Below are 14,042 nucleotides of genomic sequence, written 5' to 3'. Positions count from 1 at the left end.
CAGCTCAAATCGATGGGGTTTACAGTCAACAATATTTATACCCCTTTTCCATATTAGGGAGCTACTCTCTCCCCTAATCCAGCTTTCTGGTTATTTTTCCAGCCATGGCATCATCTCCCCAGACACTAACTTGGATCCACCTGCATATCGGATGTCAGGCTCAGGCAAAACAAACAACAGCAACAACAGCAACAACAAAAAGCACCTAGTATAGGTACAGGCCCTTTAGAATATAACTAAAGTATGCCTACTAGCTGTCTACAAAATGGAAGACCCCCCCCCCCCCCAACTTCATCTGCAGTACTCCAGCCTTTAGGTCCATGACTGTTCAACAATTTGTTTGCCTTTGTATGTTGACTCTCTTTTTAGCCACCAGGTTCCAGATGCTAGCATGATGCCAACCAGACTTCCCTGGACAGACAACCCCACCCATGTGTCCTGGAGCTCTGCTTCCCCAGAGCCCTGCCCCACTAGGGAAAGAGAGAGGCAGACTGGGAGTATGGATCCACCTGTCAACGCCCATGTTCAGCGGGGAAGCAAATACAGAAGCCAGACCTTCCACCTTCTGCATCCCACAGTGACACTGGGTCCATACTCCCAGAGGGATAGAGAATGGGAAAGCTGGATGGGATATGGAGATCGGGTGATAGGAATTGTGTGGAGTTGTGCCCCTCTTATCCTATAGTTTTGTTAATGTATCCTTTCTTTTTAAAAATAAAAAGAAAGAAAGGAAGAAAACAAACTAACAGAAGAAGAAGAAGAAGAAGAAGAAGAAGAAGAAGAAGAAGAAGAAGGAGAAGGAGAAGGAGAAGGAGAAGGAGAAGGAGAAGAAGGAAAAGAGGAGGAGGAGGTGGAAAGAGGTGAAGAAGACCCCAGCTGCTGGAAGTCAGGTGGTAGTGCACGTGGCGCAAAGCGCAGGGACCAGCGTAAGGATCCCGGTTCGAGCCCCCGGCTCCCCACCTGCAGGGGAGTCGCTTCACAGGCGGTGAAGCAGGTCTGCAGGTGTCTGTCTTTCTCTCCCCCTCTCTGTCTTCCCCTCCTCTCTCCATTTCTCTCTGTCCTATCCAACAACGACGACATCAATAACAACAGTAATAATAACCACAACAAAAAAAAGGAAAAGAAAAAAAAAGGGTAACAAAAGGAGGGAACGTGGCCTCCAGGAGCAGTGGACTCACAGTGCAGGCACCAACCTCCAACAATAACCCTGGAGGAAAAAAGAAAAGAAAGGAAAAGGAAAGGAAAGGAAAGGAAAGGGAAGGAGAGAAGTTCCTTGCTTAGTATCCTCCCTCAGGGTGGAACCTTCTGTAGGAGCTTCACTCCCCTCTCCCCTACCTGCTTACTCAGAGTTGAACTGAAAGTGAAAGAAAGAGAAAGAAAGAAGGAACTCTTAAGAGGCACATTTACAAAAAGCTGTGGAAACAGAGTTGTGGGAAGGTTTAAAATGACTAAAGTGATTCTTCCAAGCTGAAGCTGAGGAGCTGTTACCACCGGCCTGTCTGAGAGGCCATCTAGTTCTGTTTACATATTCTTAGGATATAGATATTGAGCAAGCACTTGTCAAACCACAGGAAACCGTAACATCTGAGAGGATTTCTGGGCCACTCAGAAGTATTTTAAAATGCTTTTGGGGATGGGGGCTGGCGCACCTGGCCGAGTGCACACATTACAGTGCACAAAGACCCAGGTTCAAGTCCCTGGTCCCCACCTGCAGGGGGAAAGCTTTTCAGGTGGTAAAGCAGGGCTGCAGGTGTCTCTCTGTCTCTCTCCCTCCCTCCCTACCCCTTCCTTCTCATTTCTGACTGTCTCTATCCAATAAATAAATAAGATAATAAAAATTGGAAAAAGGGAGTCAGGCGTAGCACAGTGGGTTAAGTGCAGGTGGCACAAAGCACAAGGACTGGCGTAAGGAGCCCCCGGCTCCCCACCTGCAGGGGAGTCGCTTCCCAGGCGGTGAAGCAGGTCTGCAGGTGTCTGTCTTTCTCTCCCCCTCTCTGTCTTCCCCTTCTCTCTCTATTTCTTTCTCTCCTATCCAATAACAATGACATCAACAATAATAACTACAACAGCAATAAAAACAAGAGCAACAAAAGGGAAATAAATAATAATAAAATAAAATGGAAGAAGATAAATAAAAATAAAATGTTTGGGGAGATGAAGAGATCCAGGGTCAGAAAAAGTTAAGAAAAACTATCAGAATCTAGATCAAAGGAAAGGCAAACACAGGTCCCAAAGGTCTCCCTGACTAAAGATTCTTCACCAGCAGTTTAGAGGAGTTCAGGGGAGACCTGCAGTGACCCAGCCCTCAGATTCAGCAAGGCCCTATCATGCAGATACTTGACACTAGTCCCAAAGGAGATTCTGGTTGAAAGATTTAAGGGTTAAAGGTATAAATTTGGGGGCCGGGGCAGTACTGTAGCGGGTTAAGCACACATGGCACAAAGTGCAAGCACCAGCTTCCCGGTTCCAGTCCCCGGCTCCCCACCTGAAGGGGAGTCGCTTCACAGGTGGTGAAGCAGGTCTGCAGGTGTCTGTCTTTCTCTCCCCCTCTCTGTCTTCCTCTCCTCTCTCCATTTCTCTTTTTCCTATCTAACAATGAGGACAGTAACAACAACAACAACAATAAACAACAAGGGCCACAAAAGGGATAAAAAGCCTCCAGCTTCCGAGTGAGGTCCGCCAGCGTGTGTCTGCCTCTTTCTGGCATATCTCACTCAAGGTGATCTCTGCAAGTTCTGGGTTATTGTGAATCGTGCTGCAATGAGCACAGATCTCGCTGGATGGGTGTGTTTGCTTTGGATAGCTATCTCCAGGAGAGAAGTTGCCAGGTCTCCGGGCAGATCTGTGTTAAAGTCATCCTGACTATCCCCCAGAGTGCTCTCCACAGGGGTGAACCTGTTTGCACTCAGGCCAGGCCTCCTTGAGCCCCAGGCCTGTCCAGCACCTCTGCAGGACCCCAGGACCCAGGACCCAGGACTCAGGACCCAGGACGCAGGACCCAAGACCCAAGACCCAGGACGCAGGACCCAGGACCCAGGACCCAGGACCCAGGACCCAGGACCCAGGACCCGAGACCCAGGACCCAGGACCCAGGACGCAGGACCCAGGCCCCGGGACCCAGGACCCGAGACCCAGGACCCAGGACCCCAGGACTCAGGACCCAGGACCTAGGACCCCAGGACCCAGGATGCAGGACCCAGGATCCAGGACCCAGGACCCAGGACGCAGGACCCAGGACCCAGGACGCAGGACCCAGGACCCAGGACCCAGGACCCAGGACGCAGGACCCAGGACCCAGGACCCAGGACGCAGGACCCAGGACCCAGGACCCAGGACGCAGGACCCAGGACCCAGGACCCAGGACGCAGGACCCAGGACCCAGGACCCAGGATGCAGGACCCAGGACCCAGGATGCAGGACCCAGGACGCAGGACCCAGGACCCAGGACCCAGGACCCAGGATGCAGGACCCAGGACCCAGGACCCAGGACCCAGGACCCAGGACCCAGGACCCAGGACGCAGGACCCAGGACGCAGGACCCAGGACCCGAGACAGGCACCCAGGACCGCCCCTCACCTCTCCCCACCCTTTGTCTCCCCTGAGCCCACAGCTGCTCTGTGAGAAGGGGCCTGTCGCCCCTCTGAGGGTGGCCCCTGTTCCCCTTTGGCACTCTGCAGGGGTGGAGATGCAAGGACCCTCTCCCCTCCTACTTGGCACCTCTACCTGCTCTCAGAGCCCACAGCCCTCAGGCCACCTGGGAGGCTGCAGCTGAGCTTCCTGTTATTCCCTCTGTCGGTGCTTGGGCTGAGGGAAGGGGCCCCTCTGGGTTGAGTACAGAGACCTCACTGGGAGTCTGAGAAAGGATTCTTAGTGGAATGTAACCTAATATTTTGTTTCAAAAGTTGTGCATTGACTTGCCCAGACATCTTCTGTCAGGAATGCTGACCTCCCATTTATAGTGACATCTTATTTAAGTAACACTTTATTTATTTATTTATTTACTTTTGCCACCAGGGAGTCCATTGCTTGTACAAGTCCACAGAAACTGGTGACTTTTTTTTTTCTATTTCGTCCTTTTATTTTAAAATAAAAGGTGGAAAACAGAGAGAGTTAAAGTGAAAGGCAGACAAGGGGCAAGAAAGACACCCACAGCACAGCACAGAACACTCCCCTCAGCAGGGACTCGAACTTGTGTCCTGGCTCATAGTGATCAGTGTATCTACCATCAACCAGCCCCAAACTGAAACAAGATACATGCATAGGTGATTTAGCAATGATTTTCATGATTGCAGGGATAGATTCCCAGACTCACCACCCGTAACCATAACATGCACTCACACACACTCACACACACACTCACACACTCACACACACACTCACACACACACACACACACACACTCACACACACACACACTCACTCTCACACACACACTCACACACACTAACACACACACTCACACACACACTCACACACTAACACACACACTCACACACACACACACTCACACACACGCACACACTCACACACACACTCACACACTCACTCACACACTCACACACACTCACACACACACTCACACACTAACACACACACTCACACACACACACTCACACACTCACACACACTCACACAGACTCACACACTCACACATTCACACACACACACACTCACACACACTCACACACACACTCACACACACTCACACACACTCACACACACACTTACACACACTCACTCACACACACACTCACACACACATACACTCACACTCACACACACACACTCACACACACTCACGCTCACACACACTCACACACACTTACACACACTCACACTGACACACTCACACACACACACTCACACAGTCACACACACTCACACACTCACACACACTCATACATACACTCACACTCACACACACACACTCACACACACACACACACAGACACTCACACTGACACACTCACACACACACACTCACACAGTCACACACACACACACTCACACACACACTCACACTCACACACTCACACATGCACTCACACACACACACACACACTCACACATACACTCACTCACACTCACACACACACTCACACACACTCACTCACACACTCACACACACACACTCGCACACACACATACACTCACACTCACACACACACTCACACACACACTTACACACACTCACACTCACACACTCACACACACTCACACTCACAGTCACACACACTCACACAGTCACACAGTCACACACACACTCACATTCACACACATACTCACACACACACAACCTGTAACTATAACATGTACGTGTACACAGACACATACACACACACAACCTGTAACCATAACATATACGTGTACACACACACAAATACACACACACCACCTCCTCCAGCACCAGTTATCATGAAGTCTCAGAGATATCTTGACTACTTTTTACCTATAAGTTCAAGTCCTTCAATTCATTCATTTATTTATTGATTGATTCCCTTTTGTTGTCCTTGTTTTATTGTTGTAGTTATTATTGTTGTTGCTATTGATGGATAGGACAGAGAGAAATGGAGAGAGGAGGGGAAGACAGAGAGGAGGAGAGAAAGACAGACACCTGCAGACCTGCTTCACCGCCTGTGAAGCGACTCCCCTGCAGGTGGGGAGCCGGGGGCTCGAACCGGGATCCTTACGCGGGTCCTTGCAATTTGCACCACCCTCAATTCTTTTAAAAAATCTTTTATTTATTTATTATTTATTTATTTTTGGAAAGAGACAGAGATTGAGAAGGAAGGAGAGATAAAGGAAGAGAGACAGAGAGACATCTGCAGCCCTGCTTTACCACTTGGGAAGCTCTCCCCTGCAGGTGGGGACCGAGGGCTTGAACCTGCATCCCGGCTCACTGTATTGCGGGCACTTAACCAGGTTCGCCACCACCTGCCCCCCCACCCCATCCTTCAGTTCTTGATATTGCCCGTATGAGCAAAGCCATCTGGCAGCTGTCTTTCAGAGAAATATTCTTCATTTGTGACCCAAGCCGACACCAGCAAGAAGAGCCTTGAACACAACACCCCGAAGATCAAACTCACTGACTTCACCTCTTCCTTCCCCTCCCTCCACATACACTTATATTTTTCCCTAATGAGCTAGGAGGTGGAAGATGGCAAAAATGTTCACGCCTACGGTTTATATAAGGTATCAGTCTAAGGCGGCCCCAACGTTTTATTTTAAAATTAAACAACTAGGGAGTTGGGCAGTAGCGCAGCGGGTTAAGCGCACGTGGCACAAAGCACAAGGACCTGCGTAAGGATCCCGGTTCGAGTCCCCGGCTCCCCACCTGCAGGGGAGTCGCTTCACAGGCGGTGAGGCAGGTCTGCAGGTGTCTGTCTTTCTCTCCTCCTCTCTGTCTAATAATAATAGAGAAAAGAAAGAAAACGCTTTTGAGGGCCAGACAGGGGTGTTCCTCGTTAGATTACACTGCACAAGAATCCAGGTTCAAGCCCTTGTTCCTCACCTGCAAGGGGGGAGCTTCACAAGTGTTGAAGCAGGGCTGCAGGTGCCTCTCTCTGTCCCTCTCCCTCTCCCTGCCCTCTAATTTCTGTCTCTATCCAATAGTAAAAATAAGTAAATACAAATATTGTTAAAAAGAAAAGAAGAGCTTGAAGAAGATGGGATTAAAGAACATTCACACAGCAGATGCACAGAGCTTTCCTTTCTGGGCCGCAAGTGGTGGGGGGAATATCTGAGTCACAGCCCAGGGTCAATGACAGCCCTGGGTCCTTCCTACCCCCCAGCCTGCTGCCTGTCTGTCCATGTTTGGGCGCCAGATGCCGGGCTAGCTTCGCGGGCAGGAGAGACCAGGGACTCCTGGCTGAGCTGGGAACGCAGTTCCATCTTTATTGATGAGCGGGGATGCAGTGCAATCAGTCTAATCTCTCTTCGTTAGAAAATCCTGTCCTTTATATCTCCTGAGGCGGAAGTGTCAGGTCGGAAGAGGAAATGCGTAGGATAGGGGATGGGGAGAAGGAAAAAGCACGCGGAAGTATCAAGCTTCCATCTAACCAGTGGGATTAAACCAGTGCCCTGTAGGCAGGGCGGGTCTCAGGTAAAGCAGTGATGATGTAAATAGACCACAGCGTTAAGCAATGCAAGCGAACCTACTGTGATGATCAAAACAGAAGGGGTCTTAGAAGCAGAATTAGAAGCAGACCAACACCCCACCACTGAGCTCGGTGAGAAGAGCAGTCCCAGGGAGTCAGAGCAGACACACAGACAGGGCAGGACTCTGTTTCCCGCGTGATCTGGCCAGGTGAGGCATCAGACTTTCCTTAAGGAGACCTTTCTTCAATTTTGTCGTTCCTGTGGTCCGCTTGTACGTTCATTTAAGAACTCCACTTAAATCAATGTTTCTTCAGTTGTTTGATTCTTTTATATATGTATTTATTTTCCCTGTTGTTGCCCTTGTTTTTTATTGTTGTTGTTGTTATTATTGTTATTAATGTCATTGTTGTTGGCTAGGACAGAGAGACACGGAGAGAGGAGGGGAAGACAGAGAGGGGGAGAGAAAGACAGACACCTGCAGACCTGCTTCACCGCCTGTGAAGCGACTCCCCTGCAGGTGGGGAGCCAGGGGCTCGAACTGGGATCCTTACTCTGGTCCTTGTGCTTCGTGCCACATGTGCTTAACCTGCTGTGCTACCGCCCTGCTCCCTAGAATATCCAAGTTCTAGGCAGCCAATGTTGCTTAGACTTTTTTTTTTTTTTGCTTTTGCCGCAGTTAATTATTTTTAATGTAACTGTAATAAGTCACCACTGGGGCAAAGGGATAAGCATTGAGTAGGGAGGAATCCTCTGTGGGAATTGCAGGCTCATGACTCGCACTCTAGATGCTGGTTCTGTCTGTTGTCTCTCTCCCCCTCTCCCTCCCTGCTTTCTCTTGCTCCTTCCATGGCCTCTGCTTTGTGCAGAAGAACGCTGCATGCTGGAATCCCTTTAGATTCACAGGGAGGCAGTTCTCCTAGGCCATGTGCTCCCTGATTCCTCCGGAGTCCCTGGGTGCCTGGACTGTGGCCACAGGCCATGAGGTGAGGAGGAGGAGGCAGCACCTGCCTGAGAACCAGGTAAGGGGAGCTGCTCAGTGAGCCTCCCAGCCCCCGGGAGCTCAGTCCCGCTGTCATGCCTGCCAGCTCAGGGCAGCATGTCAGAGAAGCCTGAGGAGGCCCAGGAGGAGATGACAAAGGCTTTCCTTCTCACATTTTTATGAGAAACTAAACAGGTGCATCTGCCCTGCAAACACAGCCAGGACTCTGAAGCTGCCTGAGTCAGATAAGGGGTGAGTGGAAAATGCAGAAAATGCAGGGCCACTGTGGGGGTCAGGAGGCTGGTGGCCATGGGACAAGTCATGACAAGTCAGAGCTGAGGTCCCTCTCCCTCTCCCTCTCCCTCTCCCTCTCCCTCTCCCCTCTCCTCTCCCTCTCCTCCCCTCCCTTCTCCCCTCCCCTGTCCCTCCCTCCCCTCCCCTCTCCCTCTCTCCCCTCCCCTCTCCCACTCTCCCCTTCCTTCCCCTCTCCCTCTCTCCCCTCCCCTCCCCTCCCCTCCCTTCTCCCTCTCTCCCCTCACCTCTCCTCCCCTCCTCTCCTCCCTTCTACCCTCCCCTCCCCTCTCCCTCTCTCCCCTCCCTTCCCCTCTCCCTCTCTCCCCTCACCTCCCCTCCCCTCATTTCTCCTCTCCCCTCCCCTCCCTATATCTCCTCCCCTCCCCTCCCCTCTCCCCTCCCCATCTCTTCTCCCTTCCCCTCCCCTCCCCTCCTCTCCCCTCCCCTCCCCATCTCTTCTCCCCTCCCCACCCCTCCCCTCCCCTCCCCTCCCCTCCCCTCCCCTCTCCTCTCCTCCCCCCTTTGATGAAGGCCACTACACTATCAGGGCCCTGCAGCGCCAGGTTTAGGGTGCAGGTCAGTGCTGCCCCAGGAGGAGCAGAGTCCCTGCATCTGCTTTACTCTGACCCACAGCAGATGGTGAAAGGGCAGGGAGCTGCTGTCAGGGGCAGGAGGGGAAACCCCATCTGTGCAATAGCCCATGGCCTGGCCTCTGCCTCCCGCAGTGCCCTGACCCTGCCCTCCGCCCCCCACCCCGTGGCCCTGCCCTCTGCCCCCCACCCCGTGGCCCTGCCCTCTGCCCCCACCCCGTGGCCCTGCCCTCTGCCCCCCACCCCCTCACCCTGCCCTCTGCCCCCCACCCCCTCACCCCCTCACCCCCTCACCCTGCCCTCTGCCCCCCACCCGCTCACCCCCTCACCCTGCCCTCTGCCCCCCACCCCCTCACCCCCTCACCCTGCCCTCTGACATTGCCTGCTCTGCTTCCACAGCCCCGCTCGGTGCGGTGTCTGAGTGAAAGGCAGGCCCTCTTCCCCCGCCCCCTCTCCCCTCCCCTCTCCCCGCCCCTCTCCCCACGGGGCGTTCCCCTGCACTTCCTCCTCTACTCTCAGCCTCACCGGCTCTGGTCATACTCTGGGGATCGGGGAGCCCCGCGGGGAGCCCGAGCCACCTGGGCCTGGAGGTCCTCTAGTGTGGCTTCGGGACCCCACTCTGGGGCCTGGCCGCCCTTTCTCCGGGCCGGGGCCGGGTGGTCACTCCAGCGGGACTGCACAGGCTGTGTGGCCATGCCTGGGGTCTGGGTCCTCCGCGCCTCGGTGAGTGTTCCCACCTGGGCCAGGGGGGCAGGTGACAGGAGAACTGGGGTGCAGGGGGGCTGGGGTGCAGGGGGGCAGGTGGCAGGGGAACTGGGGGCTGGGGGAGCTGGGGGAGCTGGGGTGCAGGGGGCAGGTGGCAGGGGAACTGGGGGCTGGGGGAGCTGGGGTGCAGGGGGCAGGTGGCAGGGAACTGGGGGCTGGGGGAGCTGGGGTGCAGGGGTGCAGGTGGCAGGGGAACTGGGGGCTGGGGGAGCTGGGGTGCAGGGGGGCAGGTGGCAGGGGAACTGGGGAGTGGGGGGGCTGGGGTGCAGGGGGGCAGGTGGCAGGGGAACTGGGGAGTGGGGGAGCTGGGGTGCAGGGGGCAGGTGGCAGGAGAACTGGGGGCTGGGGGAGCTGGGGTGCAGGGGGCAGGTGGCAGGGGAACTGAGGGCTGGGGGAGCTGGGGTGCAGGGGGCAGGTGGCAGGGGAACTGGGGGCTGGGGGAGCTGGGGTGCAGGGGGCAGGTGGCAGGGGAACTGGGGGGTGGGGGAGCTGGGGTGCAGGGGGGCAGGTGGCAGGGGAACTGGGGGCTGGGGCAGCTGGGGTGCAGGGGGGCAGGTGGCAGGGGAACTGGGGAGTGGGGGAGCTGGGGTGCAGGGGGCAGGTGGCAGGAGAACTGGGGGCTGGGGGAGCTGGGGTGCAGGGGGCAGGTGGCAGGGGAACTGGGGGCTGGGGGAGCTGGGGTGCAGGTGGCAGGGGGCCTGGGCTGCAGGGGGCTGGGGTCAGGGGGTTTGGGGTTGGGGGGCTGGGAGACAGGGGTGTTGGGGGACTGGGGGGCAGGGGGCAGGGGGGCTGGGGAGCAGGGGGGCTAGAGGCTGGGGGGTTGGGGGCTGTGTATCTGGGGAGTGTCAGGAAGGTGGGCTGGGCCAGGGGACTGGGGGCTGAGGGACAGGGAACTGGGAGCTGCTGGCCAGGGCGGCAGGGGGAGGTGGGGTCCAGTGTGCTGGCTGACAGGCTTGTTGGGGAGAGGGTTACATGGGGGGTGGGACAGAGGGTCCGGGGACTGGGAGCTGTTGTTCCTTGATTTTGGGGGGCCTGGGGGACAGTGTTCCTTGGGGGCAGATGTGGACAGAGGGACAGTGAGGGCCAGGGTCTGGGGGTGTGGGGCCTGTGTCACTGGACACTGAGCTTGCTGGGTGACACAAGGCCTTCTGGGTGAAAGCCTTAGTGCAGGTGGCAGTGTGGCCCCAGGGCAGTGACAGTGGTGGTGGGGACTGCGGAGGAGCTCTCTGAGCCCCTGGAAGACAGCTCAGGTACTGGGCCCTGAGGAAGTGACACACCTGATGTCTCCACCATCTTTTCTCTCGTGAAAAGGTCAGCTGGCCACAGAGCTGAGCTAGTCTCTGGAGGCCCGTTTACTGCCTGGCTGGAGGGACTCAGAAAAGGAAACCTTTTCCTCCTCCTTCCCGCACCCACACACCCTTCCTGGAATCCCTCTCCTGAGTTCTCAAGAAGTTCTCAAGTTGCCAAGTTCTCAAGACTTTGCTTGTTGGCTTCTTGTCTCCCTGTTCCTCTGGTTAGTGTAGAGAATTCACAGGTGGAGAGAACCCTAGCCAGCTGCCAGGGCCCAGAGGCTAGATGCATCCCAGGTAGAGAGAAGTGACCACAGCCAGCAGGTGACACCAGACAGCTGACCGGAAGAGGCCAGGTGGGGACACACAGACACCCCAGCTGCGACAGTGTCAAGTGTGGGCCCCCATCCTAAACTGCCAGGAGTGTTTATTTGTAAAAGTTGTGCAATACATGACACTGTTCAGACAAAACGGCAGGTGGGTACACACAGGTCAGAACACAGTTCTCAGGGAGAAAGCAGTAGGGTGAGGGTGCTTGTGACTGTCATGCTCCAGATGTCTTCATGTCAGGTACGTTCTGTTGACGCTACAGATAATGAGTTTAGGGGCCCAGTAGTAGCTCAGCGGGTTAAGCACACATAGTACAAAGCACAAGGACCGGCACAAGAATCCGGGTTCGAGCCCAGGACTCCCCACCTGCAGGGGGGTCACTGCACAGGCAGTGAAGCAGGTCTGCAGGTGTCTGTCTTTCTCTCCCCCTCTGTCTTCCCCTCCTCTCTCCATTTCTCTCTGTCCTATCCAACAACAACAGCAATGGTAACAATAACAATAACAACAACAAGGGCAACAAAAATGGGATAAATGGCTGCCAGGAGCAGTGGATTCCTAGTGCAGGCACCAAGCCCCAGCAATAACCCTGGAGGCAAGGAAGGAAGGAAGGAAGGAAGGAAGGAAGGAAGGAAGGAAGGAAGATTCTGAGCTGATTCCAGTTATCCCAGGCACAGTCTCCAGACCCTCAGGGCGGCATTAGACATCAGATTTGTGGTGTTGGCTGTGGCACTCCCACCCTCTGCTGCCTGTGGGCAGGAGTCTCTGAGATATTAGACTTCCCCTCAGAGCAGAATTTTGTGATAACGGGTGGGTCAGAGCGCAAGATACAGGCCTCCTGGACGGTTAGTCAAAGGAACATACCGAGTAGACACACAACAAGCCACGCAAATATTCTGTGAGCATAAGGAAGGCTGCAACCCAGGAGAGAAGTCTCCTAAAGTCTGAGGCCAGGAAACTCCTGCAGCAGGGAATCCGGAAGCCTGAGCAGGGCCTGGACGCTCACCAGCTTAGACAGCTGTCCTGGAGGGCAGGCAGGCGGCAGGCGGGCATAGGATTTATTATTATTTTGTTGCCTTCAACCCCTGGGGCTTGGTGCTGGGTACTGAGACTCCACTGCTCCTGGAGGCAGTCCCCCCCCCTCCATTTTACTGGGTAGGACAGAGAGAAATTGGGAGGGAAGGGGGAGGCAGAGAGGGAGAGAGAAAGATAAATATCTGCAGGTGGGCTTCACCAATCATGAAGTGCCCCCCCCCCAGCAGGTGGGGAGTGAGTGGAGGCTGGAACCCAGGTCCTTACTGGGGGTGCGTAGTGCTATGTGCCCTTCACCAGGTATGCCAGACTGCCACACGGCCTGTAATGTTGTCACTGGTGGGTTGGGTCATATCTCAACAGCATTTTATGGATGGCACAGGGGGTCTGAGAGTTTAAAAGAACTCAGCTCCCCGCAGCAGCTCAAGACAAGTTGCATTCAGACCCGGTTCCAAAGCCCAGTCTGTTGACTGTGCCTGTGATGCTCTCCGGACATATCCTGTGATTGGAAAAAACAGACATCTTCCTTGTCCTTTCAGAAGTAAGGAGCCATATTCAGACCCCTTTTGATATGTGTCCTTGGCTTCTAAGGAGAATTTGGAGAAAGTTTAAGATTTATAAACTGGTCTCTCTGAGGGGTCACTCCGTTACCACAGCACCGGCTGTACCCAAAGTCTCTCTTGGGTCCCGAGACAGCAGTGCTGGCCAGCAATGTGCCGAGATCCTCAAAGTCGCTCGTTATTTAATGTCTGTACTCTCACAGCTCTGCCAGAGGTGCATGTTTGATTTACCAAGTAAACTGTTCTCTGAAAGAAAACTCCCTACACATGCACAGCGGCTCACACACAGTACACAGGTAACAGGTTACCAACGTGCCTTTTAGTGCCTGTAATATTATTACGAGTTTAGCATCACATCTATATAGGACAGGTAGGCTAGGAATTCAAAGGCAGTTAAAGGCTAAATGTGGCTGAATAAGAACAGACATCCAACAGAACCCGACCACCCAGACCGTCGTCACTGTTTGCATTTTGTCTGGCTCTTTCCCGCCGACTGACAGGATTCTGCCATGTGCCCCTGCCCTGCCCAGCACCAGGCCTGCGTTCTCGTAGTTTCCACAGGGTCATGCCACCCCTGGTTTCCTGAAAATGCTTGTTTTCATGCCTCTGAACTTAGCAGAACTCAAGTGACAGCAGTGCCACTCATGAAGTGGGGGCAGGGTGTTGATTCCATGGGACAGAGAAGCACATGTGATTTGCTCTGGTGAGAGGCTGGAGGTGGAAGGCGGTGGGGGTGGGGGTGACACATTCTGTCTCCTTTCTCCAGGTCCTTCTGCCTCTGTCTGCAGCCAGCAAACATCCTCTGGGCTCTGCTTTTTTTGCTGCCTCTCTCCTCTCTCCCCCCTTGCTGTTCGTTCAGTGTACTTCTCCCTTTCATTCTGGATTTGATGTCTATATTAAATCAGTTTGAAATTCCACATGCCCAGAGACACAAAAGGCCAAAGTGACTTTCAGAAACGTGTGTGACAAGGTAGCTGCAAGAGTGTTGCTTCCTTGTTGTTGTTGGGGGGACACAGCCCTCAGAGACTTGCTTTATGTGGGCTCAGGTTTGTGCTCAGGTCATTACTGGTCAGTTTCTTTTTAAAAAAAAAAAGAGGAATAAAAAAAA

The 14,042-nt window shown here is 54.2% G+C and overlaps 2 protein-coding genes across 4 annotated transcripts in view; one reads left to right on the top strand and one right to left on the bottom strand.

The window, feature by feature from the left end:
* Positions 1–14,042, bottom strand: part of ACTA2 (actin alpha 2, smooth muscle) — a 347,847-nt gene that overhangs the window by 62,283 nt on the left and 271,522 nt on the right. The window lies entirely within an intron of this gene.
* Positions 9,560–14,042, top strand: part of FAS (Fas cell surface death receptor) — a 40,520-nt gene continuing 36,037 nt past the window's right edge. For both annotated transcript variants that reach the window (XM_060186111.1, XM_060186172.1), the window contains exon 1: positions 9,560–9,684. In XM_060186111.1, coding sequence (XP_060042094.1) covers positions 9,655–9,684 — 30 coding nt within the window. In that variant the 5' untranslated portion in view covers positions 9,560–9,654. The remainder of the gene's footprint in view (positions 9,685–14,042) is intronic.

The sequence above is a fragment of the Erinaceus europaeus genome, chromosome 1, assembly GCF_950295315.1.
Source record: "Erinaceus europaeus chromosome 1, mEriEur2.1, whole genome shotgun sequence".
In the NCBI taxonomy this organism is placed as follows: domain Eukaryota; kingdom Metazoa; phylum Chordata; class Mammalia; order Eulipotyphla; family Erinaceidae; genus Erinaceus; species Erinaceus europaeus.
This window is presented reverse-complemented; position numbering and strand designations above follow the sequence as displayed.